Raw genomic sequence first — 26,760 nt, forward strand, 5'->3', positions numbered from 1 at the left:
ATATATACACAATGGAATACTATTTACAATAAAAAAGAATGAAATCCTGCTATTTGTGACAACATGGATGAACCTGGAGGACATTATGTTAAATGAATAAGCCAGGCACAGAAGGACAAATATTATACTGCATAATCTCACTCAGATAGAATCTAAAGAAAGTAGATCGCATACAAGTAGAGCAGAATAGTAGTTAACAAAGATTAGGGAAGGTAGCAGGGAGGGAGGATGGAGAGAGGTTGGTCAATGGGTACTATCGTACCGTTAGGAGGAATAAATTCTGGTGTTCTATTGTACAGTTGGGTGAATACAGTTAACAATAATGAACTGTATATTTCAAAATAGCCAGAAGAGAAGACTGTGAATGTTCTCACCACAAAGAAAAATAATACATGCTTGAGATGATGGATATGCTAATTACCCTGATTTGATCCTTACACAATGTATATATGTATCTAAACCTCACATTGTACTCTAAAAATATGTGTATCACGTGTCAATTAGAAATAAAATTTACAAAGTAAGCTGAATCAATAAATGAATACATCAAAGATACCACTTACATGAGTCAAACAAGCAATTATTGTTCAGTACTATATTATGAGCTATGGGAAAAACAAAGAAAACAGAAAACAAAGGCTTGCCTCTCAGGGAATCTAGAAACTAAAAGGAAGAGGAATTAAAGAGAGCCTACTAATAAACAATTTTGGAAACTATGTAAAATTATAACTGTACAATGATTATATAATTAATGCTTGTATGAATGTAAAAAAGAGTACAAGAAGAATGAATGCTGTAGGAGGTGTGAAGGACTCTCGGAACTTGAGATGGCACTAAGGCACTAAGAGGATTTGGATAAGTGGGAAACAAAAGTAGGTCTACTGGGTAAAAACATGGGCAAAGGCATGAGGTGGAAATTAGCATGATATACAGGAGCCATGGACCTATCCATTCTACAAACAGACTCAACTATTTCTGCCCAAAAAGTTTATTCTATGCAGCAAATAATTAAAATATATTTTTACCTGGAGTTCTCCAAGTTTCTTAGACGTTGATGAAACAATGGTAAAAAATCCATTGATTTGATGGGTTGGAGAAAGTTGAGCTAGTCCATTGATCTGAACTCTACCAATTGGAAGACCGTCAAGTTTGGTGATTACTTCCAGCACCAGCACAGCCATATCTAACCAGAAACAATTACAACATGAATATTTTTCATTTACTTTTATTTTCTTTTTTAAGACGTGGGTAGAGGGGTATATGCAGAAAAGCTTTCTAACTTGAAAAAAAATATTTTATGTTGGATAACACCATTGCATTGGTGAAAGTGAGGGAAATTAGGTACTTTAATAAGTTGCTAATAGGATGGTTAACTGGAAAGCAATTCAGCAATAACTCAAAAAAGTACAAAAGCACATTCCTTTTTCCATGAAGTTCTACTCTTTTTTTTTTTTTTTTTTTCTTGAGACAGGGTCTCTCTGTCGCCCAGGCTGGAGTGCACTGGCACAATCATAGTTCACTGCAACCTCGAACTCCAGGACTCAAGTGATTCTCCCGTCCTAGCCTCACAACTAGCTGAGACTAGAGGCACACGCCACCACACTGGGGTAATTTTTTTTATTTTTGTAGAGACAAGGTCTCACTGTGTTGCCCAGGCTGGTCTCAAACTCCTGGCCTCAAGTGATCCCCTGATCTTGGCCTCCCAAAGTACTGGGATTACAAGTATGAGGCACCAAGGCTAGCCTACTCCTTAAACTTTATTTTACAAGCTGTAAATTGATCTATGTACCAGAATATTTAATAAAATGTGTTTTTTTAATAATGGCAAAATGGTGAAAAATAAAGTAATAAAAAGAATATAAGTAGCTCTATCTATACTGATATGGAACAACATCCAAGATGAATTGCTAAGTACAAAAAAAAGTGCTGACTGTATATATATATAATCTGTGTAAATAAAAGAAATTATGCAAAGAGCTTTTATTAGTATAGAATTTATTTTATAAGTAAATATATTCTTGTGTAAAGATACACAAGAGACTGGTAACCTTTCATACCTTTAAAATGTTTTACCATGTGCATGTATTTCCTAATAAAAAAAGTGACACAACTGATAGAAAATACAATTGATTTAAAAACTATAACAGAGATAACAAAACTATCTGGAAAAATTAATTTAACTTAAAAAAGTATTTTAATTTCAAATAATCACTTATCATACCATTCTGGGGGTAGAGGAGTATGAACCCAAGATCAAAAGAACAATAAAGATTCACAGAAGAACAACAAATACCACACACTGAGGAAAAAATAAATCAACTGAACAAAAATATTTAGCATAGCAAGTATTTGATAAGAAAAATACCCTTAAAAGAGTATTGTTAAATGTATTTGCCAATAACTCAGGCTTTGGTTTTGACACACAGGGCAACAAATCTCAGTTTTCATTCTCACCATTTCTAGTTTTGAATTGACAAAGGATTGCCCTTGCACAGCTGCAAGGGTTGGTCCCTGCCTCCCAGGAGTATCTAATTGCATACTCTTGGGTTATATCTGGACCACTGAGCTATTGAGAGCACTTGGAACCAAGAGAAATGAAAATAAACTTCTCAACTATACTCTTTGGTCACTTAGACTAATACCTTCATGCCCAGAGGAGAAGAAATATAATGTATGCATAAGGAATCTCAGATCATTTCAGAACAGTTTAACTTCTGGTATTTTCTTAATCAAAGTTGAGAAAATGGTTTGTTTTCAGCATTTGTTAATACTGTAGTGAAAAGCATGTAGGAATTATTATTAGAAGACGTGTGATTGTGTTCTGACTGCAATATTCACAAGCTATTTCTGTATAAGCCATGGTTGTCTGTAAAGTAGGCTCATAATATTCGCATCACTGCTGTGTGAGGAACTGGGGTTGCTGCAAGCAGAACACTAGTACAGTGCAGTGTCTTCCCACATGGTAGTTGCTGAATGGTTGGTAAATGACTTTAGGCAAATTACTTGACATATCATAGTCCCTGTGTAACAACTTGATATGGTTTGGCTGTGTCCCCATCCAAATCTCATCTTGAATTGTAATTCCCATAATCCCCATGTGTCATGGGAAGGACCGGGGGAGATAACTGAATCACAAGTGCGGTTCTCCTTATCCTGTTTTCATGATAGTGAGTTAGCTCTCACGAGATCTGATGGTTTTATAAGGGGCTTCCTGCTTTGCTGGGCACTCATTTTTCTCTCTCCTGCTGCCATGTGAAGGACGTGTTTGCTTCCCCTTCTGCCATGATTGTAAGTTTCCTGAGGCCTCCCCAGCCATGTGGAACTGTGAGTCAATTAAACATCTTTTCTTTATAAATTACCCAGTTTCAGGTATGTCTTTATAGCAGCATGAGAATGGACTAATACACCACTCATGGGGGTTATCTGAAAGTCATATGAGCAAATAGATATAAAAGTGCTTTGTAGACTATAAAATGATGTACACATGAAGAATAAGGGAAATGGACTAACATGTATTCAACAGCCAGGGTCTTCCACATCTCATTAATTCTCTTAACAACTCTACGATACAGGTGTTTCTGTCTTCATTTGGGGATAAAAGAGGCTCCGCAAAGTCTTGTATATTCCTAGGTTCACCCAGCTTTAAATTGACAGAACTGGGCTAAAACTCAGTTCTATCCAATTATAAGTCCACTACACTTAATTATAAGTCCACTACACTATTCATCACTTCTAGGACAAAAAGCTTAATTCTTAGTAGACTTCTGACCTTTATACTTCACTTGTTGTGGAATTAGAATCCCTATTGTCCAGCACTATTCCTACTCTGATTTGTCTTTCACATTCCTACTAACTGAATCCTATCTGATCAAAGAGAGGTAAAAATCACATAGTGTAGCCATAATTTTCTCAGTTTCTACTCTAGTCGTTCCATGCTCCAAACATTTTCATGGCTGCTATTTTCTGCAACAGAATAAAACGTAAAGGAAGAAAGATGTAAGAGTATGAGGCATATCTCAGAATCCTATAATCCTTCTATTTCCTAAGGCAGTATAATACAATAGAAGTATCAATAATTTCGGAGTCAAGTGCCTCCCTGAATTTAGGGTTGGTGCCAGGGTAACCTTGGGTTAGTTACTTTTAACTCTTTGAACCTCAAATTCGTCACTCAGAAAATCAGGATAATACCCGTTGCAAACGTACAGGGCCTCAGAGCATGCTTTCTAGTGCTCTGCAGAGGCTTCATCTTATTTCTCCTACTGTATTTTCACTTTCTGTAAACAAAAAGTTATGAAGATTTAAAATGTAAAGGTTTTCTCATTAGTTAAACAGAAATCTGTACTTAACATGTTTTTGCAATTGCCTTAACTTCTGTTTAGAATAAGGTAAAATAGATATGAAGAAAGTGGCCAGGCATGGTGGCTCACCTGTAATCCCAGCACTTTGGGAGGCCAAGGCAGGAGGATTGCTTGGGTATGGAAGTTTGACACCAGCCTGGGGAACAACAATGAGACCTCATCTCCACAAAAAATACAAAAATTAGCTGAGTGTCGTGGCATGTGCTTATATTCCCAGCTGCTCAGGAGGCTGAGGTGGGAAGATTGCTTGAACCCAGGAGGTTGAGGCTACAGTGAACTGTGTTTGCATCACTGCACTCCAGCCCAGCTGACTGAGAGAGACCTTTTCTCAAAAATAAAATAAAATAAAATAGATATGAAGAAATAAATAAAATGATTTTAAACATCAAATAAGATGATAGACTTGAAAGTATTTCAAAAACTGTAAAATGTGATACATTTCCTCTTCTTTTTTTATATGTTATTTTTATCTGAGGAACTCATATAATCGTTCTTACTACCTCTCTCCAGCCTAGAAAAAAAGAGCAACCCCATCTCATTTCAAATGTTAATTCTGGCATAGCCTATATATTTTACTCATTTGTAAATCTCTTCATACAATAGTGACTTCTCCTTTTTTGACTGATACAGTATCCTAATTACAAGGTTATTTTGCACTTGTCTTAATACCTTAAGTGTAATAAAAACGGCTTGAGAAAAAAATATGGTTCATGCTAATATGTGACAACATATTAATTAGTTTACTTTTTTATTTTGTATTAAGTGAAATATGTACACAAAAGAGTAAATAAAATAATAATAATGCGAATACCTACCACACAGCTTAAGAAATAGCATACTTTTTCCAAGTTTTTGGTTAGAGCACATACTTTTGTGAACTAATATTTGATGTCTTATCTCTTCATTTTCTGTCATTTTCTTTCTTTTTTAGAAACAGGGTCTCACTCTGTCACCCAGGCTGGAGTACAGCGGCATGAACATGGCTCACTGCAGCCTCGACTTCCTGGGCTCAAGTGATTTCTCTCACCTCAGCCTCCCAAGTAGCTGGGACTACAGGTGTGCACCACCATGCCCAGCTAATTAAAAAAATGTTTTTTTGTAGAAACAGGGTCTTGCTATGCATGTGGAATCTAATTTTTTTGTAGAAACAGGGTTTTGCCCAGGCTGGTCTTGAACTCTTGGCCTCAAGTGATCTTCCTGCCTCAGCCACCAAAGTATTGGGATTACAGGCGTGAGCCACCACATTCAGCCTCTTATTGCTTCATTTTCTAAAAAACATGTCATGTCGGCTGGGTGCGGTGGCCCACACCTGTAATCCCAGCACTTTGGGAGGCTGAGGCGAGCAGATCGTGAGATCAGGAGATTGAGACCATCCTGGCTAACACGGTGAAACGCCATCTCTACTAAAAATACAAAGAATTAGCTGGGTGTGGTGGCGGGCACCTGTAGTCCCAGCTACTCAGGAGGCTGAGGCAGGAGAATGGCGTGAACCCGGGAGGTGGGAGGCGGAGCTTGCAGTGAGCCAAGATTGCGCCACTGCACTCCAGCCTGGGCAACAGAGTGAGACTCCATCTTAAAAACAAAAAACAACAAAAAAAAAACCATGTCATGTCTACAGTTGGACTGTCACTTATAAGGTTCACCTCATGTGTCTCCTATTGAAATTCTACCTTTTCCATGGCCTTCTTTCTTAACTAGAATTATGAAATTTGGGTGCTGGCACATTTGATGTTTTAACTCTTTCAATTTACTGGTGGGAAAATTAAGGCCAAAGAAGATGAAATGGCTTGCTCAAAGTCAAACAGCAAGAGCATAGAGTAGAAGCAGGATTCTGGCTCCTTAATAACATAAGATTAGCCCTTATTAACTTCCTAGAATATTCATATGATATTACTATATGTATCAAGTAATCAGACATTTAATTATATACTGTCTGGCATTGCTCAATACTGTTTCATGTATATCAGTTTTGTTTTCAACTAATCTTTAAGTTCCTTTTGGGCAGGGAATACATCTCAAATCTCTGTACACACTGCCTGAGTCTTAATATTTTTATAAGACTTGTACCTACAATGTGTCAGCTACTAGACCGATCACTTTACAAACATTTTTTTCATTTAGTATTCACAATAATTCCTGACAGGTAAGTGCTATTTTTCCCAACTAACTAATAGGAAACTGGGGCCCTGAGATGCTAAGGAACCTCTCAGCATCACCTAACAATCTAGTCCTGAAGCCAGAGTTCAAACTCTAGACTGTCTAGATGTCAACCCGTTCAACCGGGTTGCTTCTTTGTGCAAATATCTAGAAAATGGAAGGGCAACTATATGATCCCATTTTACAGATGGGGAAACAGGAATCAGATATGGGAAGAGACTTTCCTAAAATCATGTAGTTGGTAAGACCAATGTAAATGTTCGGATGCCAAGTCCAATGCACCAGTATACCATAAGATGCTCAAATAAATGTCTGACCTGTTGATTACCATGTTAATAAATACCTTCTCTCTTATTGAATTTCTAATCACTCCTCATTTGTTATATTATATAAAAATACTACCTGAGAATTTAATTTTTAAGCTTACAGTACCAAGATTATTTATATCTTTTAATCGCACTTACTGCTTTTAACCTACTATTAATAACTAAACTTTTTTGTGAAGTTAGAGTTCGGGATCATTCTTATTAATTTTTTGGATTTTTTGTAAACCCCATGGTGCCTAAAACAATGTGTAGTATGTGCTAAACATATTTTTTGAATGACTGAATTACAGCATTTGTTCTTTACATGTTGATGTTTCAAAAATTTTTTCTCGAGAGAATGTAAGTTACTCAAGGACAAGTTAATCTTTAACTCACCCCTGGCTCTCCAATATTCTGAGCCCAACCATGTTTACATGATAAATGGTCGAATTTTATTGACTTGAACTGAATTGACTTGATAAATAACCCCATCATCCAAAATGTATTTATGTGAAAGCTTGACCTGAATAAAGAAATAACATAGTACACTCAGAATACTTTTCTTGTACAAAAATAAAGACATCTTGGCTTCTGGTTCCCTACGGAGGGATGCTTTCCATTTCTGAACATCTGTAATACTAACTCACTAAACCATTCATTTGGCATTTAGTATGTATTATCGTGTACTGTTGGTAAATTTTACATCTATATCCTCTTTCCTTGAGTATAATGTAAACCCCAGAGTTGAGACTACAGTTATTACCTAAAAAAGCATGGTGTAGTGAAAAGAGCATGAGTTTTGGTGACAGACAGAAGTGGGTTCAAATCCTAATTCAGCCATTTATCAACTTTGTGACCTTAGAAAGTATTCATTTCATCTCTCCAAACTTGTTTAATTGTCTATAAAACAGAGAAAATACCTATCTTTCAGGGTTATTGTAAGGATTAGAAGTAATACATTTCAAAACTGCTGGCACACAGTAACACTCAATAAATTTACAAAGAAAAATGTCTACTATAAAAACTCTTTGACTCTTCAATAATTAAGAATGCCCATATATGCTAGGTACACAACAACACTTATTGCTGACAATATAACCACATGCTTTGTATTACGTCTGCAGGTGCAATGATAAAACAATAACATACCTGTTAGATAAGAGGTAAACTGTTTTGGACCACAACGAATAGCATAACGTGTAGTTGTTCTCACAGCTTTTGGTTCAGTCTGCAATGCATCCCTGGGACAAAAGAGGGTTCCATCTGATGTTTCTCCCCACCATCTCACTCGGACAAGTACACAAGTGGGAGGCTTTGCAATCTTCCATATGACTCTATTAACAGTAAGTTTTAGAAAGCAGCGTAGCTGGCCTTCAACCAGAGGTGGCAGGCTTGTAGATGGAGAAATGTCACTTAAACCTGTAGAGGAATCCAAGAAAACTGAGTCAAAATTTAGACTAAATATAGAAAACATATAATATGCTTTTTGAATGAAAACAAACAGAACACTTTAGTCTTAAGTTCAGCAATTTATCACCACTTAGAAAGAAGGTTTATCCTACCCATTATTCTAATACATGAGAAGTAACTATCAAATCAGACCACTGAATAATCTATCTGGTCATGTAAGCCACTCTGATAACTAATTAGTATTTAAGGTTTGATTTTATTTACTCTAAGTTAAGAACATACCAACAAAGACACACTAATATAAACTTTTCTTTAATTGAGTTACTATTTGAAAAATACAAGTATCAGAAGTAGTTGACATTTTTCTAAGTATGGTTGAAATTTTTCTAAGTACAGTTGTTTTAATTATTGCAACATCTATGGTTTTTAAGATATGTAATCTTTATCTAACTCTCTTTAAAAAAAAATCACTAACCATAAAACAGCAACAACTCCCTTCACTCACAAACGATTTAGACTATATCATACAACTCAGCATTTCAATGAAGAACGTCTTAAATTGTCACTTTTCTTTCCTGCCAAGATCACACAGTCAGTGAGGACACAGACTATCTAATCTTCAGATTCTGCTACTATTTTTAACACAGTGCTGGGTTCATATATTTATTGGCTTTAGTATTTTTTGGATTTCATAAAGACATTAAAGTGTAAACAAAGCAATTAATCATGACTTTCTAAAAAATTTTCCTTTAATGACCCTGATTGTCTTTCATTCATAGTACCTTTTCGGGAAAACTTAAAGGAGATTTAAGAAACCATTCCTATATTATTTATCTTTTTTTTCCTTTGACTTTTCTTTGAGGAGTGGTTATGCCTCAAAGAAGAAAATATATGGAATGTATCAGATCAGGACTAATTATTTGGACTTCTAATGCCAACACCGCCTCTGCCCTCTATAGTGGAGAAAAGACCCACCATAATCCTTATGGATAGTTTCAACATAAAAATTATACACAGTTGTGTATACATTTCTACATATGGAAATGGTATAGCAAAAAGTGTATTCTGTTCTATGCTATGTTATATTATTTCTACTTTGACTTTCCGATTATCAACCAAACATGCTTAACTGTTTTGACACAGGGAGCACTAGTATGCTTCAGTCTCAGATCCTCCTATCTTTCCTGGCAGGAAAGTCAGTATCTCAAAACTGCCTTAGTAATCTTTAAACAGCTTGGATAAGAGTAATTCCCAGATTGTAGCTTCAGTCCTCAACCCAATGGCCTAATGTCCTATCACTGTTCCCAATACTTCTTTTCTCGCTAAACTGCCTACAATGCAAAAAGGCAGGGTCACCCGCTGTCCTTTTTCCCTTCGAGGCGGTCTTGTAGAGATTCAATGTCAAGTTTCCTGATCTGCCCTGGGTTCCTAGGTTGACTGTTCTCACTGCAGCTAACATCCCCTACTCGGTGAGCTTGTGTCTCCTTGAGCTGCTAACCTGATGAGGACTCTCTGCTGCACACTCTTTCATGATCTCAGGTCCTTCAGGAGATCGTCATGCCCTTACCCCCACTCCAATCCTATCACACCTGTCATTCCCCACTCTTCCCCGGCTCTATACTCTACAATTATTTTTCCCAACTCCTGCTCATAGTCAGCCCTTCATACTTCATTCATTCAACTAACATTTACCGAGTCCTGCTTTGTACTAATCCTTGGTCATTCAGTAATGTATAAAACGTGATTCTTGCCCACAATCACACAACAAATGATATAATCCTTTTGCCAATTTATGTTTCTTCCTGTCCCTGTGGACCTCGAAAGCTACACACACACATACATTTCACTTCGTTATCAAAACCAATCCCATCATTGTTTGTTCTTCTCCTCTACAGTCATCCTACCGGTAACCTTCATCTCATTAATCGCCAGTCTGTGGCACCTACCCCAGCCCCTAATTCCTTTCCATTCTCTGGAGGGCCAATTGCCCTTCCTTTTAACCTTCTGGTTCCCTGGCTATTTCCCTTCTTACGTCCCTTTTCTTGTTTATCCAGCGGGGGTGCGGGTCTCCCTAAAATTCCTTACACCCTGCTCTCCTATTACGCTTTCCTCAATCTTTGATCGCTCAGGTTACCTCTTTTTTTGCGCCCACGGCTGCCCCCAGACCCTTGGCCTTTTCGTTGTTTCATGATGAGCCCGAGCTCTTCTTCACCAGCTCAACTCCGTCTCCAACACCTAAGCAGTATCCTCCCGCCATCCCTCCCCACGGCGCCTGCGTTCCCCGGCAACCGGCGCCGCTGTGCAGCCTGGGAGGCAGGAAAAAGCGACTCTTCCTCTAACAGTCTCCGGAAAACGGTGCGAAGAGAAGGCGCCAAGACGCCTTCCCTCCAATACACTACAATACCCAGGACGCTTTGCTACAATACCTCTCCGGGGTTGGCTGGGGGGCGCCACCAGCTGCGCAAGCGCATAGGGATGCGCCCTTTGTGGACTCCATTGCGCAGGGTGCATTGCCCTGAAGAGCGCTCCTCCTTCCGGTGAAAGTCGTCGGGTTCCCAGCCGGGAGTCTGCGGAGTTCTCATACTCCGTTACCCAGCTTCCTTTGTGTGAGGGCTGTTGCGCACTTCCGGTGGAAGCGCTGAAGCGAGTGGGTGGAGTTTACGGAGCCGGTGGGCGGTAGGCGGTGCTACGGGTAGCTGGGTGCTGTCCAAAGGCGACAGGGCGTCGTTAGGGGAGCGAGTCGTGACCGGTTGGGCCACACTCAACGTGGGACGAAGCTTCGCCTACTGTTTGACTACGTGCGTGCAGCCTCCCCTCGATGTCGGCCCTCGAAAAGAGCATGCACCTCGGCCGCCTTCCCTCTCGCCCACCTCTACCCGGCAGCGGGGGCAGTCAGAGCGGAGCCAAGATGCGAATGGGGTACGTGACCCATACCCCCTTCTCCCTATGGGCCAGGCCCCAGCCGTTGGAGAATGGTATCTCTGGGCGTTCAGAGAGGCACGGGAAAGGAGTCTACTGATAGGAGAAAATGTTGGCGGCCTGGAGATATTTAGATGGAGTAGAAGGCAGATTGGGGGACTAGGGGAGGCGCCAAGTCAATAGAAATTGGAGGAAAAATAACGTTGTTGAAGGGAGAGGGGAATGAGGCAAAGGTTGGGGAAGCTGAGAGACTAACATAAGGGATCTGAGAATCACCTCCACAATAAAGGAGGCTTAGAAAAGGGAGTAGAACGGTGACAAAGGTGGAGGAGAATCGGCCAGGGAAGGTGGAGGGAAGTGGGGAATGACTGAGAGAAAAGTTGAGGGGAATTGGGCCAACAACTAAGGAAAGGTTTGGGAGGAGTAGATATTATCAGAGTTCTAATATCTACACTGTGAGAACTAGATACTAGAAAAGCTGAGGGGGGTAGAAAACACTCGAGACAGGGCTGGAGAAGGAAAGAGGAGAACTAGGAAGCAGACGATTCTAGAGAATTCCCAGAGGTGTAAAGACAGATTCAGCGAATGAGAGGTGAGATTAGGTCTCTTAAGGGAGAATGAGAAAGTTTAGGGAGTAGGCCTAAGGTAAGGTGGAGAACATAGCCACGAAGATTGTTAAGGGTAGTAGGAACGTGCTGAGAAGCTGGACAGGATAAGGGAGAGAGAAGAAGGAGAGGACTGAAGAATTTACAGAGTGACCATAGGCTCTAAAGATTGAGAGATGACTATAAATACGGTTTGGTGAATGGAAGTGCTGCAGTTGTAAGGTCTGGGAAGCTTAGAGGAAGATTTGGGCAATCAGTTTTTGCTGGGCTAGTAGATCTGAGGGAAGCGACGTACTGGCCTAAGACTTTGAATTAGTGAAGCATTGGGAGTTCGGGAAATAGTTTGCTGGAAAGGAAGGAGAGCCATGTAGAAGAGATAGGTTTTGGAATTTTAGATCGTTAAATGGCTTGTGCCAGGTTAGGGGATACTTGGGCCGAGGAGAAAGAATGAGGTGAACATGGGAGAAGTAATTGCTGGGAAGTGGAGAGAATTGAATAGGCATTTGGTTTTGAGGGGATAGTTGTAGTTTAAGACAGGATTCTGGGAATTAGTGACTGTAAAGAGAAAAGGAGTAGGAAAGATACTTAGGTATGAGGGCTCAAGAGTATATTTGGGATTCTAGAGATGAATTGGTAGATATTCTTTGAAAAAGGACTACAGAAGAGAAACCTTAGGTTCTGAAGAAGTAATATGTGTAAAAACTTATCAAAAAGGAGGTGAGAGTAGGAGATGCAGTACTGTGACCGTAAGTCCTAGGGATGAAAAGAAAGGAGAATCCTATAAAACAGTGGGGTAAAGGAATGGGAAAAATAGGTGGAAAAACCAGGGAAGGAAACTAAGAATTGAGTGGAGACCTGCTATGATACGCAGTAGAAAAATGAGAAAACTTTAGCAGGAGGAGATAGAGAGATAGACGCACAATAGAGGTAGAAGGCTACATAGAAGGTAAAGTGAAGATTGTTTTGGCTTTGGAAGACAGAAAAGTTGGACTATAACATGAATAAAGAGAATTTGGAAACTGACCCATAACATTATTTGGGAAAACTAACCTGGAGTTTAATATTAATGTAACATTAATTGTTGTTAAATATCTTAGTTGCTGCCTTTCTTAAAATAAATTTGATTTTTCAGTATACCAGCACCCTTCTATACAAATACATAAGAAAATCAGATTTTTAATAATTATGCATTCCTTAGATAAGCTTAATTAGAGCTCAGCTTCTCATTTTGGAGAAACAAGTTCTCTGAAGATTGAAGAACTGGATGAAGATACTGAGAGAAAATAAAAGGAAAATCTGCTGATTAGAAGATTGTATAATTGTTAGTAATTTATCGTTTTTATTTTTTATTACTTTTCATTTTATTTTTTTTTTAGAGACAGAGTCTCACTCTGTAGCCCAGGCTAGAGTGCAGTGGCACAATCTCGGCTCACTGCAACTTCCACCTCCCGGGCTCAAGTGATTCTTGTGCCTCAGCCTCCCAAGTAGCTGGGATTACAGGCATGCACCACCACGCCCGGCTAATTTTTGTATTTTTAGTAGAGAGGGGATTTCGCCATGTTGGCCAGGCTGATCTTAAACTCCTGGCCTTAAGTGATCTGCCCCACTTGGCTTCCCAAAGTACTGGGATTATAGGAGTGAGCTACTGTGCCTGGACAACTTAACCTTTTAAAAAAGATGCTTTGGTCTTCTTGGTTTAGGTTAACGGCTTATCCTGGAAAAGAAAGTTCTTTAGAAAGGCCTTTATTTATGATAGTATTGTAAAGAGAAGAGCATATATTGGCGAATATTTGTGTGGTCCTCAAATGGCTTATTTTCCCGTATCTTTCTTTTCTACTTTATTGGTATATAAGCAGGCTTCATCTAAGTCTCATGGTAGTAATAATGTAGATTCTCTTTCTCCTTAGAATCATAAAGCTGAGAGAAAGCATAGACATGGTCTCATTTCACCACTTCATCATGTAGTTGAGGAACCCAATATTCAGAGAGTTCTGTATTCTGTAAGGGAATGTATTAATAAATGAGGGAACTGAGACTCAGATATTCCTAAGGTACCCTAGAAGCTTAGCGGTAGGGCCGTTAAGGACTAGGACTTGGGTCTCTTGACTGTGAGACCCATTGTGTATTTTGGAGTCATAATTGTCATCTGGGAATACTTATTTTGAGTTGTGTGTCTTACTCATTTGCATATAACCTAGGATTCAGTCTTTTTCTTCAGTCATAATTTATGAAGTCTCACACCAATTTCAAAGCATTCTTTATGTCTCCTTATGCTTACTTGCTTTTTTCTTAACTTCCATTCTTCCACTCTATCTATGTTACTCACAAGTTAGTCCTGTTCTCTTGATAGTCTCTTGTGTGGCTTACTCTTAACTATTTTTCATGATCTCTTGCCTTCAATTTCACTAAACATTATTTAGGCATGTTTGCATATTCAGGGTGCATATTCTGAGTTGGTGATTTTTCATGAGTTTCCATAATTCAGTTTTTCAGATTAGATTTAGTAATTCCAAAGTATTGTTGGATAATTTAATAATAGCAATTTTTAAAGTAAGTGCTGTGTGCCAGACATTGTAATGGTAACTTTATGTTATTTAATGTGTCCACAGACCTGCATGGTGAATATTTTCCTGCATTGTGGGTAAAGACATTCAGACCCAGAGATTAAAAGTAACCCAACTAGTAGGTAGCAGAGCTAGGATTCAATCTAAGTTTAGTCTCTAGAATCCATTCACTTTTCAGTACACTAATATTTTCTCTTGGGTAAGGCCTGAAATCCTGGTGTCACTCTTCCTTTTAATAGATGCCAATGGATGTTGCCAAAAACAGTGGTTTTGAACTTCTTTATTAAAGCTTTTAGAGCTACTCTGACTAAAGTAGATTTGAGATCCCTATTTGCTTTGCACCCCTGGTGTGCTTGAGAGAAGTATCTTTTGAAAGTCACTGCTTTCATATATACTATTACTATTAGAGGAACTATAAAATATTAAAGCCATTCATTATTCAACGTGTTTTTGGTTTATCAGTAGTTGTACTTTTTGGCCAGGTGTGGTGGCTCATGCCTGTAATCTCAGCACTTTGGGAGGCCAAGGCGGGTGGATCACCTGAGGTCGGGAGTTCAAGACCAGCCTGACCAACATAGAAAAACACCGTCTCTCCTAAAAATACAAAATTAGCTGGCGTGGTGGCACATGCCTGTAATCCCAGCTACTCAGGAGGCTGAGGCAGGAGAATCACTTGAACCTGGGAGGTGGAGGTTGTGGTGAGCCGAGATCGCGCCATTGCACTCCAGCCAGGGCAACAAGAGCGAAACTCCATCTCAAAAAAAAAAAAGTTCTACTTTTCTATTATTATCTCTTAAATTCCTTTTTTTTTTCTTTTGCAAGAGATAGGGTCTTGCTGTGTTGCCTGGGCTGAAGTACAGTGGCTTTTCACAGGCATAATCTTGGTGCATTACAACCTCAAACTCGTGGGCTCAAGCAGTCTTCCCACTTCATCCTCGAGTAGGTAGGACTGAGGATGCATGCTAGCATGCCCAGCTCTGTAGTGATTTAACTGACATGTATATAGTAGTCCCTTTTTATATTCTATGAGGTAAACTAGGGCAGGAGTTAATATTTTCTTTTAATAAATGAGAAAACTGAAATGTTCATTGACTTGCCTAAGATCACAGAATCATTATGTGGCAGGAACAACATTCAAACCCAGGACTTCGTATTTTTAGTCCATTGTTCTTTCTATAGCTTGCATTGAAGGGTTTGATATTTGAAGTGACAAAGATCTAAGTTTGAAGCCCAACTTAGGTATTTACATTGGTCGAGTCATTTAACTTCTCATAGTCTATTTTCTTATCTCTAAAATGAGAATACTTCTGCTTACCTGAGAGTGCTGTGAGAATAAGATAATACATAAAAAGCACTTATAGTTCCTGACACTGACACATAAGCTCTTAAAGAATGATAGCTAGTAGATAATTATACATTGAGAACTGTGAAGAAGGTTCATAGTTTATGTGGAAGCTCTCCTTTCAGTTTCTTATGTTATCAGCTTTTTTGTCCCCACAGGCTGTATGTTTATTCATATCTGATTAGATAGTCTTTCATCCATCTTCTTAAATTTATTATGGATATCAGGCCTCTTAGGAAGGCTTTAATGAGCTATTCACACAGATGGGGAAATAAAGGGCAAAGTGAAGTGATTTGCTCAAGGTCACAAATTGAGTTACTAAAATAATCAAATCCCAGTATTTCTGTTTTTTTTTTATTTTTTCATTAGATTTTTAAAAAATTAAGTTAAATTTATATGCCATAGAATTCACTCTTTTAAATGTACAATTCAGTGATTTTTAGTATATTCACTCGGTTGTACAATTACCACCACTAATTGCAGAACATTTTCATCCTCCCATAAACTCGTTACTCATTAGCATCTTCCCTTCCTCCCAGCATGTATTGCTTCTGGATCTTGAGTCACAGAAAGGCTTTTCCTTTTTTTGGGTTATAAAGGAATCATTTATATTTTTTCCTGGTACCTGTATAGTGTCCTTTTTTTTTTTTTTTCTTTTGAGACAGAGTCTTGCTCTGTCACCGAGGCCGGATGGAGTGCAGTGGTGTGATCTTGGCCCACTACAACCTCCACTTCCCGAGTTCAGGCGATTCTCCTGCTTCAGCCTCCCAAGTAGCTGGGATTACAGGCATGCACCACCACACCCAGCTAATTTTTGTATTTTTAGTAGAGATGGAGTTTCATTATGTTGGCCAGGCTGGTCTTGAACTCCTGGCCTCAGGTAATCCACCCACCTCAGCCTTCCAAAGTGCTGGGATTACAGGCATGAGCCAATTTTTTTTTTAATCCATTTGAAGTTTATCTTGATATGCAAAGTGAGGAAAAGAAGACATTTTATTTTTATCCAAAGGCTATCTAGTTGTTTTCATCATTTATTAAATTTTTTAGTCCTTTACCCATTGTGTAAATTTCACTACAATAAAGAAATAGTCCTGGCCAGGCTCAGTGGTCCATGCCTGTAATCCCAGCACTTTGGGAGGCCAAGGCGTGTGGACCACTTGAGCTTGGGAGTTGGAGACCAGCCTGGACAACATGGTGAAACCTCTTCTCTACAAAAATCACAAAAATTTAGCTGGGTGTGGTGGTGTGTGCCTGTAGTCCCAGCTACTCTGGAGGATCATTTGAGTCTGGGAAGCAAAGGTCGCAGTGAGCCAAGATAATGCCCCTGCACTCTAGCCTGGGACACAGAGTGAGACTTTGTCTCAAAAAAAAAAAAAAAAAAAAAGTCTTCTTTCTCACTGATTAAAATGACACCTTTGTCATATGCCAAATTTCTATATAGATCCGGGTCTGTGGAGTTTCTTTTACGTGCCACTACTGTACTTTTAATTAGAGGATTTATTAATATGTTTTGATGGGTGGTAGAGGTTGTTTACCCCTCATTCATTTTTAGGATTTTCATGGTTCCTCTTGTTTTTTTCTCGCAAATAAACTTTCTAATCCCATAGACCAGTGCCAGAAAAAAATCCTGATAGTATTTTTATTGGGATTACATTAAATACAAACATTAATTTAGAATAAACGTTTTTATGATGTTGAATGTTCCTTGAAGAAATATGGTATCTTTCAATTTGTATGAATCCCTTTTGAAGGAAATATATTTCAGATTCCAAGTATTGACCTAAGTTATATTCAATCTAATATTACTTAAATTGAATAGCACTCTTAAATAATTGTGAAACTCAGTAGATTTACTATTTAAATACAATTAAATCTACAAAAATCCCCAAACTCACATTAGCAACATTATATTGATGTGAAACAATCTAATTTGCTGTTATCAGTTTACTGTAGTTTAAACTACAAGGACATTTATTATCGATAGGATGTTCCAGGGTTCATTCAGTTGCTAAACAATTTCATTCAGGACCCAGGCTGTTTGCATCCTTTCTTTTGCCATCCTTAGAATGGTGGCTTTTCCTTCTCTTGCTTGTCACCTTATGGTTGCAGGATGGCTGCTGCCACTCTACTTCTATCTTATCTTTACAAATAAAAAGAAGCGGGGGCCAAAGTCCTTTCCTAGCTAAGCTTGTCTTTTAATTTTTTCCCAGAAATGCAAGCTCCCCAACAGATTTTTCCCTTAAGTCTTATTGTCCAGAACTGTTCACATACCCATCCTAAAACCAATCACTGGCAGTAGGGAATGGGATTAACTATGACTGGTTTAGACCAATTTTGATTCATTCCCTTGGACTGGAGGAGAGACAACAAGAGATCTCCACTAGCTGCTCAAACAAAAGTATTACAATTCTGTTAGGGAATAGAGAGTGGGAAGTGGGCAGGTAACGTCTGGAATAGAGAATAAACAGCATCTGGCCCAAATCCTGAGGTTAACAAGTGGAGAAGCCTAATCTTCTGATTTCAACTTCCCTACTGTTTTCATTGCAGTGTAAGTATAGAAAGTAATAATCCCACCCCCAACTCCCCTGCCCCTTATTGCCAGATTTCAGCCCCTTGACATTCATTTCAGAACTTCTGAGTAAAAGTCCGTTTTTCCATTGTTGCTTATTGCCAGCGAATCTATTTCTTCTTAGTATCTCCAAAATTGGGTAATTTGCTCTTTTGTTTTATTTTAAACCTAATGAGCCTTCCTTGTTATGCTACTTGATGTCAGATTTCAGAAAACATCTCTAGTTGTTTGGGAAAGACTGTTTCCTTCAAACTACAAAATAGTTTTTTTTTAAGAGAAGAAACTTTTAATTAATAGTTTTATTAAGAGGGTGGCCACACTTAGATATTCTTCAAATACTATATTGATTACAAGTTACAGGTATATTCTACCAATATATTTTGAAGATTGAATAAGAGATTATATTGAAAATTCCAATCATTTCAAACCACACCGGAAGACCGAAGTTGTTTACTTATCAGTCCTTTTCCTGTATGCTTCTGTGTGTGTTTTTGGCCATAGACTTTTTCCAGGTTTAAGTAGACATCTTCTCTCTGCCACTAACAAGTTGTATGACTCTGGTCAGTTTCTCTTGCTGGGCCTCATTATCATGGAAAGAAAGAACGCTTTGGCACCTGACGTACTTGTTTAAATCCAAGCTCCCCAGCCTGGGCAACATAGGAAAAACTTGTCTGTACTAAAACAAAACAAAACAACCAGGCATGGTGGTTCACACCTGTTAGTCCCAGCTACTTGAGAGACTGAGATGGGAGAATCACTTGAGCCTGGGAGTTTGAGGTTGCAGTGTGCTGTGATCGTGCCACTGCACTCCAGCCTGGGAGACAGAATGAGACCCTATCTCTAAAAATAGTAATTATAAAATAAAAAGTCAAATCCAAGCTCCGGTGCTACCAAAAATGGCTCTGGGAAAGTTATTTAGTATTTCTGAGTCACCTTAAAATGAGAATACTTTAATGGTACTGTTCAAAACCATGCTTGGTACGTAATAAACACCTAGTTGTTTCCTTTCATAAAGTAAGATTTGAGTTAGATATCTCTAACAGCATGATTCATGATGTAGTTTTTAGAATCCTGAAGTCTGCTGCTTAATGGCATGCCTTGGAGTAAGGAACACTTCAGACCTACCACAACCCTCAGCCAGCCATCTGGTTGCTTTCTTTTCATTCTCTTCAAAGTACTGCTAATAAGGACATTTTAAAAACAGTGGTGCCTTGATTTAAATAGCTGGCTGCAATTAAACTTCAGTATTTAGCCTCCACTACCAGACTCCTAGACTTTGACAGAATTTGTGACAACAGTGATTAAGACTGCTACTGTGCCCATTCATGACTCATCAATAACTCTCTTAACAGACTTAAGCAGCCTAGATGTTGATGTGTTATTCCTATTTAGATTTGAGACATTCATGTAAAAACATACAACTTACATTTCTCGGTTATTGTTCTCTAGGCAAGGAAGGTTTTTCCTCCTTCCCTTTCTCCCCTTTCTCTCCTTTCTCCTGGCTTTCCTTAGGATTGGATCATATAATTTTGTTGGTTTTGGTCATTATCTCCTAGTAGGCATATCACATTGTAGACAAGCAGAACTGTCTCCTTTAGTGCTAACTGAACGAGAAACCCAAATCCTGGCCTATTTAACCCCGTTCTATAAGAACAACGTTATTTCCCCACCAGTTCCCTTAAGATGGTATAACTAGGGCTATACTGCCTTTCTCCTAAAAGCGGTTATACTTCATAGAATAATAGAATCTCTATTTCAATACCAGCTTTTAGGTAAAATGTATTGTGTTTACAATATGTTACTTTGAGATTTAAAATAATTATATGGTCGAAACTCTTGTAATAGGTCTTGTAATAGGCTTGTAATAGGTCTCATGATATGTACAGATTCAGGCTTGTTACTTTTATTTTATCAAAATTTGACAATTTATGTCTTCCTCTTTGATTCCCCAAACCTGAAAGCAAGTCCATTATGATAAGACAGCAAATGTCAATTAGCAATTATTTTCACACTAGCCTTATTTTATAGTATTCAATTTTTCTGCCCTTGCCCAATTTATCACTTATTCTCTAAGAGCGAAGACTATTTTCCAAGCACCTTCACCAAGTTTAGGGACCAGAGCAAGTGGTCCACCATTAAAGGCTAGTGTTAAAAGCGCTCCGAAGTCATGTCCTAAGCAGTGTTAATTTCCTAAGTGTTTCTTGCACTTAACAATTGCCAAGTTTATTTTGTTGGCAATGCCTTCCATTTTCTTCACTTTTTCAACTCCTACCCATCTTTAAAACTCATGAAGCACTTTCAGACTACTTTAGTTCATTCATTTGCTCTCTCTTCTCTGAGCACCTATAACAATTTTGGCATCTCCACTTATCAATTGTTTGCATTGGTATTGTACTTTTTCACTGTTACTGTGTCAGACTTATCGAAGATAATTTTATGCAGATTTTTGTGTGTTTCTTCAATAACATTTAGAACTCCTGTAGTGCAAGGACCTTTGTTTCTTTGTGCTTTCTACTGTAACACAGTTCAATGTTTTTGTAAAATTTAATTTAATGGACACATAGCACAAATTCATTTAAAATAAAGTTCTGAAGCTTTTTCTGATCAGTCCAGCTTGCACTGATTTTTCTATTTTCTGTCCTTTGGTGGCACCTGTCATTTTACCAGGAATCAGCAAACATTTTCTGTTAAAAGCCAGATAGTATTTTAGGCTTTGTGGGCCATGTTAGTCTCTGTTGCAGCTACTCAGCTCTGCTGTTTTAGAGTGAAAGTAGCCACAGACAATATGTAACTGAATGTGTCTGTGTTCTAACAACACTTTATGGACACTGAAATTTGAATTCCACATAATTTCCACATGTCATTAGTCTCTCTTCTCCCCCTGCCCTCCACCTTTTAAAAATGTAAAGATCATTCTCTGATCCTGGGCCATGCAAAAATAGGTGGTGGGCTGGATTTCCCGTAGGCTGTAGTTTGCCAACCCAGTTAGTTCTATACTTCTACTGTCTTGTAGTAGAAAGAAGGTAGGTTTTAAAATCAACAAACTAGGATTCTCTTCCTGGCTTTACTACTTACCGCTTAACTGGTGCAAACTTGACTTTATTTTTTTTTAAATGTAGATAATAATGCTAGCCTCATAGAATTTTTGAGGAGAAAATGAGATGATTTATGTGTAGAAATATTATTTAAATTGGAAAACTGTCTAATGGAAACTTACTGTATTTCCTCAATTCTAAGATACATTTCTTTTTTACATTTAAATTGATAATGTCTTTTTTTTTTTTGAGACAGAGTTCTCACTCTGTCACCCAGGCTGGAGTGCAGTGGCATGATCTCGGTTCACTGCAACCTCTGCCTCACAGGTCCAAGCAACCCTTCTGCCTCAGCCACCCGAGTAGCTGGGTTTACAGGTGTGTGCCACCACACCTGGCTAATTTTTGTATTTTTAGTAGAGACAGGGTTTCGCCATGTTGGTCAGGCTGGTCTCAAACTCCTGACCTCAAGAGATCTGCCCACCTTGGCCTCCTAAAGCATTGGGAGATAGTGTCTTAACAATGCTGTTGGTCAGGTAACAATTCTAACATGGTTCTCATTTCCTGAACATAAATGAACACCAAAACCAGAATAAAATTTACAAAACGTATACATGTTGAGAACTTCTTAGAGGTAAAACTGGACTGCTCTTTTAACCACTAAGAACTGAATGCTTGTGAGGAGGCGTGGGTGTTCAATCGGGTGGGTTGAGCAACATTCCTAAAGTGAGAGTCAAAAGTAAGGCTGAGGCCAGGCACCATGGTTCATGCCTGTAATCCCAACACTTTGGGAGGCTGAGGTGGGAGGATTGCTTGAGCTCAGGAGTTCAAGACCAACCTGGGCAACATAGCTAGACCTTGACTCTACCAAAAAAAAGAAAAAAAGTACGGGCTGGTGCAGTGGCTCACACTTGTAATCCCAGCACTTTTGGAGTTCGAGGTGGGAGGATTGCTTGAGCCCAGGAATTTGAGACTAGCCTGGGCAACATAGTGAGACCACATCGCTACAAAAAGTTAAAAAATTAGCCAGGCATGGTAGCATGTCCCTATAGTCCCAGCCACTGGAGAGGCTGAGGTGGGAGGATCAATTGAGCCCAGGAGGTTGAGATTGCAGTGAGCCATGATCGTGACACTGTACTCCAGCCTGGATGACAGAGGGAGACCCTGTCTCAAAACAAAACAACAACAAAAAAAGTAAGATAGCTCTAAATAATTGTAAAGCTGGCATATGAACTGGTGTTTAGTTATATGAAACATTCCATCACCAATGTTCTTGTGAGGCACAGAAAACTATATTGGTCCAAGTGATTCAAAAGAGAGTGGGACTCCAACTATGAAGAAATGGTCAGGAATACCTTAAGTATTTTATTCTGCTTTCATTTATATATATTATATATATGTCTCCATAAGTAATATATAATGGATCTATATAAGTGTAAAAGAGCTATTTCTTCTATAAAAAAATAGAATGAATTCTTTTTTATATAAAAAATGTAAAATGAATTCTAAGTGATAAAGTATTGTGTCATCCTTGATAGTTCTTTTTCTTAGTTTTTCATCTTACAAATTATTTTTCTTAGCTTTTCATCTTAGAAATTGATGGTGCCTTGTACATACTGTATTTCATCTATTCCTAGCAACAAGATTGTGATCTGCTTGTTTAGTTTTCTTAATTGTAAACTCCTTTTGTATGTTATTTACTTGTCCTAAGGCAGTTAGCATTTAGGAGCTCAATAAACATTTGTTGAGTGAATGAATGACACTCAGATGCAATGGAAACATCACATTTTCCCAATAGCAATAGTTTAGAATTGTCCATCCTGAATTTAATAGAGAAGTAAATGGGAGGGAGGAGCCATAGACTTAGAGTGAAATTTAAAAAATATGATTATTGAAAGCTTGCAAAAATGAACTCGTGCCCTATTTATATTCTTTTGTGATTCCATATTTATATCTGTCTTCATTCTTTTAAGAAATATATGTTAGGTGGCTGTGAGGATTAAATTTGTATAATGCTTATAAAGTGCCTAGTACATATACATGTCTAGCTTGTTTCATTTAATCCTTTTCATTCCTTTAATTAAACAGCTTTTCCTTAAGCATAAGAACCATTGTTCATTATATATAAAAACCACTTTTAATTGAGTTTTTCTCTGTTAATTAACTGAACTATATTATTAGCTGGGTTTCATAAAAAATGGCATTTTAGCATATTGTGGATAAGTAGGCTTGGGAGTGGAGCTACTCATAGAATTTACCAATATTTTATAACACTGTTGGGAGAAATGTGTCTTGGTATTCCCACCATCAACTCATTTTTAAGTTGGAAAATCTCTATACTAACATTTTTTCACTGATTATTGGGAATTCTAATCTTTTGTGGGTAATTAGAGGATTTGTACTTTTGCCTCTTCCCTAACCAGATTGATGTTTAGTAAGGGTGGTACTTTAAATTTTTATAGCATTTGATTTAACAAAATCTTCACGCCAGATATCATCCTTGTGAATCCTTTTCCCATCTGATTATATTAACATGTGTTCCACAAGAAAGACTGGGTGTGCCATTTATGAGCTCTGATGGATTATTTCATAGCCATAGTGTACAGTGACTGTTTACCTATTTCCCCCCTGCATGAGCTCTTTGAAGGAAAGGACTAAATTTTAATCAATGGGAACTTCTAGTCTGCTTGTTTCCCTAGTGCCTAGGAAGTATATCAGGGCCTGCCATGCAGGACATACTCAAAATGTCTCTTCAATTGAATTGAGATTAAATTAGCTGCTTATATAAGCAAATTGTGACTGGAAAGAAGCTCTGAAATGATTACCCTAATGATATTTACTGTTTGCTTATGAAGTATGTCTTTTTTTTTTTTTTTTGAGACAGGGTCTCACTCTGTCACCCAGGCTGGAGTGCAGTGGCGCAATCTCAGCTCACTGCAACCTCCGCCTCCCGGGTTCAAGTGATTCTCCTGCCTCAGCCTCCTGAGTAGCTGGGATTACAGGCACATGTCACCACAACCGGCTAATTTTTGTATTTTTAGTAGAGATGGGGTTTCACCATGTTGGTCAGGCTGGTCTCGAACTCCTGACCTCGTGATCCACCCACCTTGGCCTCCCAAAGTGCTGGGATTACAGGTGTGAGCCACCGCTCCTGGTCTGAAGTATGTCTTTTATTCTAGATCATCATGACATTCAGATGAGTCTGGGGAGGGGATCGTATGGCTGTTGGTCTGAAATATACTTCATTAGAGGCTTTTATATGAACCTCATTGGTTTTTAAACTTGAAACCTGCTTGTTTTCTTGCTGTTTTGGCAGAATAGTAGCTTACATAAATGCTGATTATTGGGTAATGCCACACACGTTGATTTTGAGGGTAAGCAACTGCATTAGCCTTTGCAAAACATCAAAAAGTCTATATTCTGTCTGTTCTCTTGCTTTCATTAATGGTGTTTCAGTGGCTTTTTTTTTTTGTTTGAGGCCAGATCATTTTAGAAAAGTTGTCATTATATCTTTTTTTTTTTTTTTAACTTTTCGAGTTGTAGAAAAAGAAGTTAATAATTATGTTGTTTTCCTGTTGGGTGAAAGGTGGAAATAAAATTTAGAAAATTTATTTTCTAATTTAGGCAAAGTACAATTCTTTATTATCAAAGGTATAAGATTACACCTGTTCTCCCTGTGCTACAGCAGTCTGTGTTTATCCATGCACTTTAAGCAAAGTATATTTTTATGTGGTCTGACTCAGCAGGTTGGAAGTTCCTATGGCCTAAGTATCTTATCTGAAGATGGTTTTAAGTGAGGTAAGGTTTCATTTATTTGCTTGAAAGCACATCATATATTGGGCTGTAAGTGTCCTCTTCTGCTTAATGCAAGACATTTTGTGAAATGCTTCTGTTTCCATTTTTGGATTCCACGATGCTCAACACAGAAAAGTAATAGTAATGGGAGCTAGGATTTTCAAGCACATGGTAAATCAGTATTTAATAAATTAGAACTCTTTAAGAAGGCCTTCTGTATTCTCTGTCTGTGAATGGCATCAGGAAAACTTGAGAGTTTTCCTTGATTCTTCCTTCTCACTTCACTCTTCAGCTCCCTGTGATCATGATCATAATAGTTCTAAACCTTGACTTTGTTCTTAGTCTACATGGTGCTCAACCTTGCTACAAGGTTCTTCTCCCAATCATTACTATCCCTACAGCAGGAACCAGTCCTCTTCCTAGGGATTTTCAGGGTGTTCATTGCCAGCTTTGATGATTTCAAGAATGGGGAACTTAATATTATTTTGAGGATAGTATTGAAAACTGGTAAGGAAATAACCCTGAGAGTCAGATTCTAGCTCAGCTACTTCCCATGGTCTTAGACAAGTTATTTAAACTCCATTGGCCTTAGTTTTCTCGTTTGGAAAATGGGGATAATAATAGCTACCCCAGAGGCTTGGTGTAGAAATTAATTCCTGTGTTTATCTCCATTGTCTCCTCAAATTTCATTAAGTTATAGTAATTTGGAAAAAGGAATAAAGCTAAAGGACAAAGAAGAGTAGGGATATAAGATGCTAACAAAATTTAGGAAGCTAGAAAGCAAGTTGATAAATATTTAGAAGAGAAAACTGAAAACTACTTGTAGAAAGAGAATGAAAGTGCAAGCTAATCCATATCACTATCCTAAAGGCTCAAGAATTCCAGGTACTAGGTGCCTGTGAAAGGGGGCTTAGAGTTTTCCAAGAGTTTTCTAGTTTTGGCTCATACATGCAAGTCTGTGATCCATTTTGAGTTAATTTTTATGTATGATATGAGGAATGAGTCCAACTTCATTCTTTTGCATGTGGATATCCAGTTATCCCAGTATGATTTAATTGAAAAAGTTTCTTTTCCTATACAGTTATCTTGGCATCCTTGTCAAAAGTCAATTGACCATAAATGTATGTGTTTGTTTTTGAACCCTCAATTCTATATCATTGATTTATATATCGATCAGTATACTGGTACTACACTGTCTTTTGATTACTGTAGCTTTTTGTAGTAAGTTTCAAAATCAGGAAGTATAATGTTTCCAACTTTGTTCTTTTTTAAAAAACTTATTTTGGGTCCCTTGAATTTCCATATGAATTTTAGGGTGAGTTTGTCAACTTCTGCAAAGAAACCAGGTGTAATTTTGATAGGCATTGCTTTGAATCTGTAGATCAATTTGAGAAGTATTGCCAACTTAATAATACTCAGTGTTCCAATCCATGAACACTGGATGTCTTTCTTTTAATTTATGTCTTTTTTAATTTCTTCAACAGTATTACATAGTTTTCAGTGCTTAAATCTTGCATTTATTTGGCTATATTTATTCCTGCACATTTTATTCTTATCAGTGGTATTGTAAATAGAATTGTCCTCTTGATTTTATTTTTGGATTGTTAATTGCAAATTACAGAAATACGATTGATTTTTATATATTGGTCTTATTTTCTGAAACCCTACTGAAATTGTTCCTGTGGTTTTTTTAGTGGATTCCTT

The 26,760-nt window shown here is 38.0% G+C and overlaps 2 protein-coding genes across 7 annotated transcripts in view; one reads left to right on the forward strand and one right to left on the reverse strand.

Moving 5' to 3' along the window:
• Positions 1 to 10,846, reverse strand: part of C2CD3 (C2 domain containing 3 centriole elongation regulator) — a 159,570-nt gene extending 148,724 nt beyond the window's left edge. For 2 of the 5 annotated variants that reach the window (XM_055094647.2, XM_055094649.2), the window contains exons 1-3: positions 10,657 to 10,846; positions 7,970 to 8,239; positions 1,026 to 1,183 (exon numbers count right to left, since the gene is read on the reverse strand). In XM_055094647.2, coding sequence (XP_054950622.2) covers positions 1,026 to 1,183; positions 7,970 to 8,239; positions 10,657 to 10,741 — 513 coding nt within the window. In that variant the 5' untranslated portion in view covers positions 10,742 to 10,846. Of the gene's footprint in view, positions 1 to 1,025; positions 1,184 to 7,969; positions 8,240 to 10,364; positions 10,585 to 10,656 lie in introns of those variants that run through there. The other 3 variants (XM_003814675.6, XM_055094650.2, XM_055094648.2) reach the window with 2 other exon arrangements.
• The window catches only part of PPME1 (protein phosphatase methylesterase 1), an 83,115-nt gene continuing 67,046 nt past the window's right edge, over positions 10,692 to 26,760 (forward strand). The window contains exon 1 of one of the 2 annotated variants that reach the window (XM_003814678.5): positions 10,692 to 11,149. In XM_003814678.5, the coding sequence (XP_003814726.1) occupies positions 11,049 to 11,149 (101 nt within the window). In that variant the 5' untranslated portion in view covers positions 10,692 to 11,048. The remainder of the gene's footprint in view (positions 11,150 to 26,760) is intronic. The other variant, XM_063608665.1, reaches the window with a different exon arrangement.

Source organism: Pan paniscus, chromosome 9 (assembly GCF_029289425.2).
Source record: "Pan paniscus chromosome 9, NHGRI_mPanPan1-v2.0_pri, whole genome shotgun sequence".
NCBI lineage: Eukaryota > Metazoa > Chordata > Mammalia > Primates > Hominidae > Pan > Pan paniscus.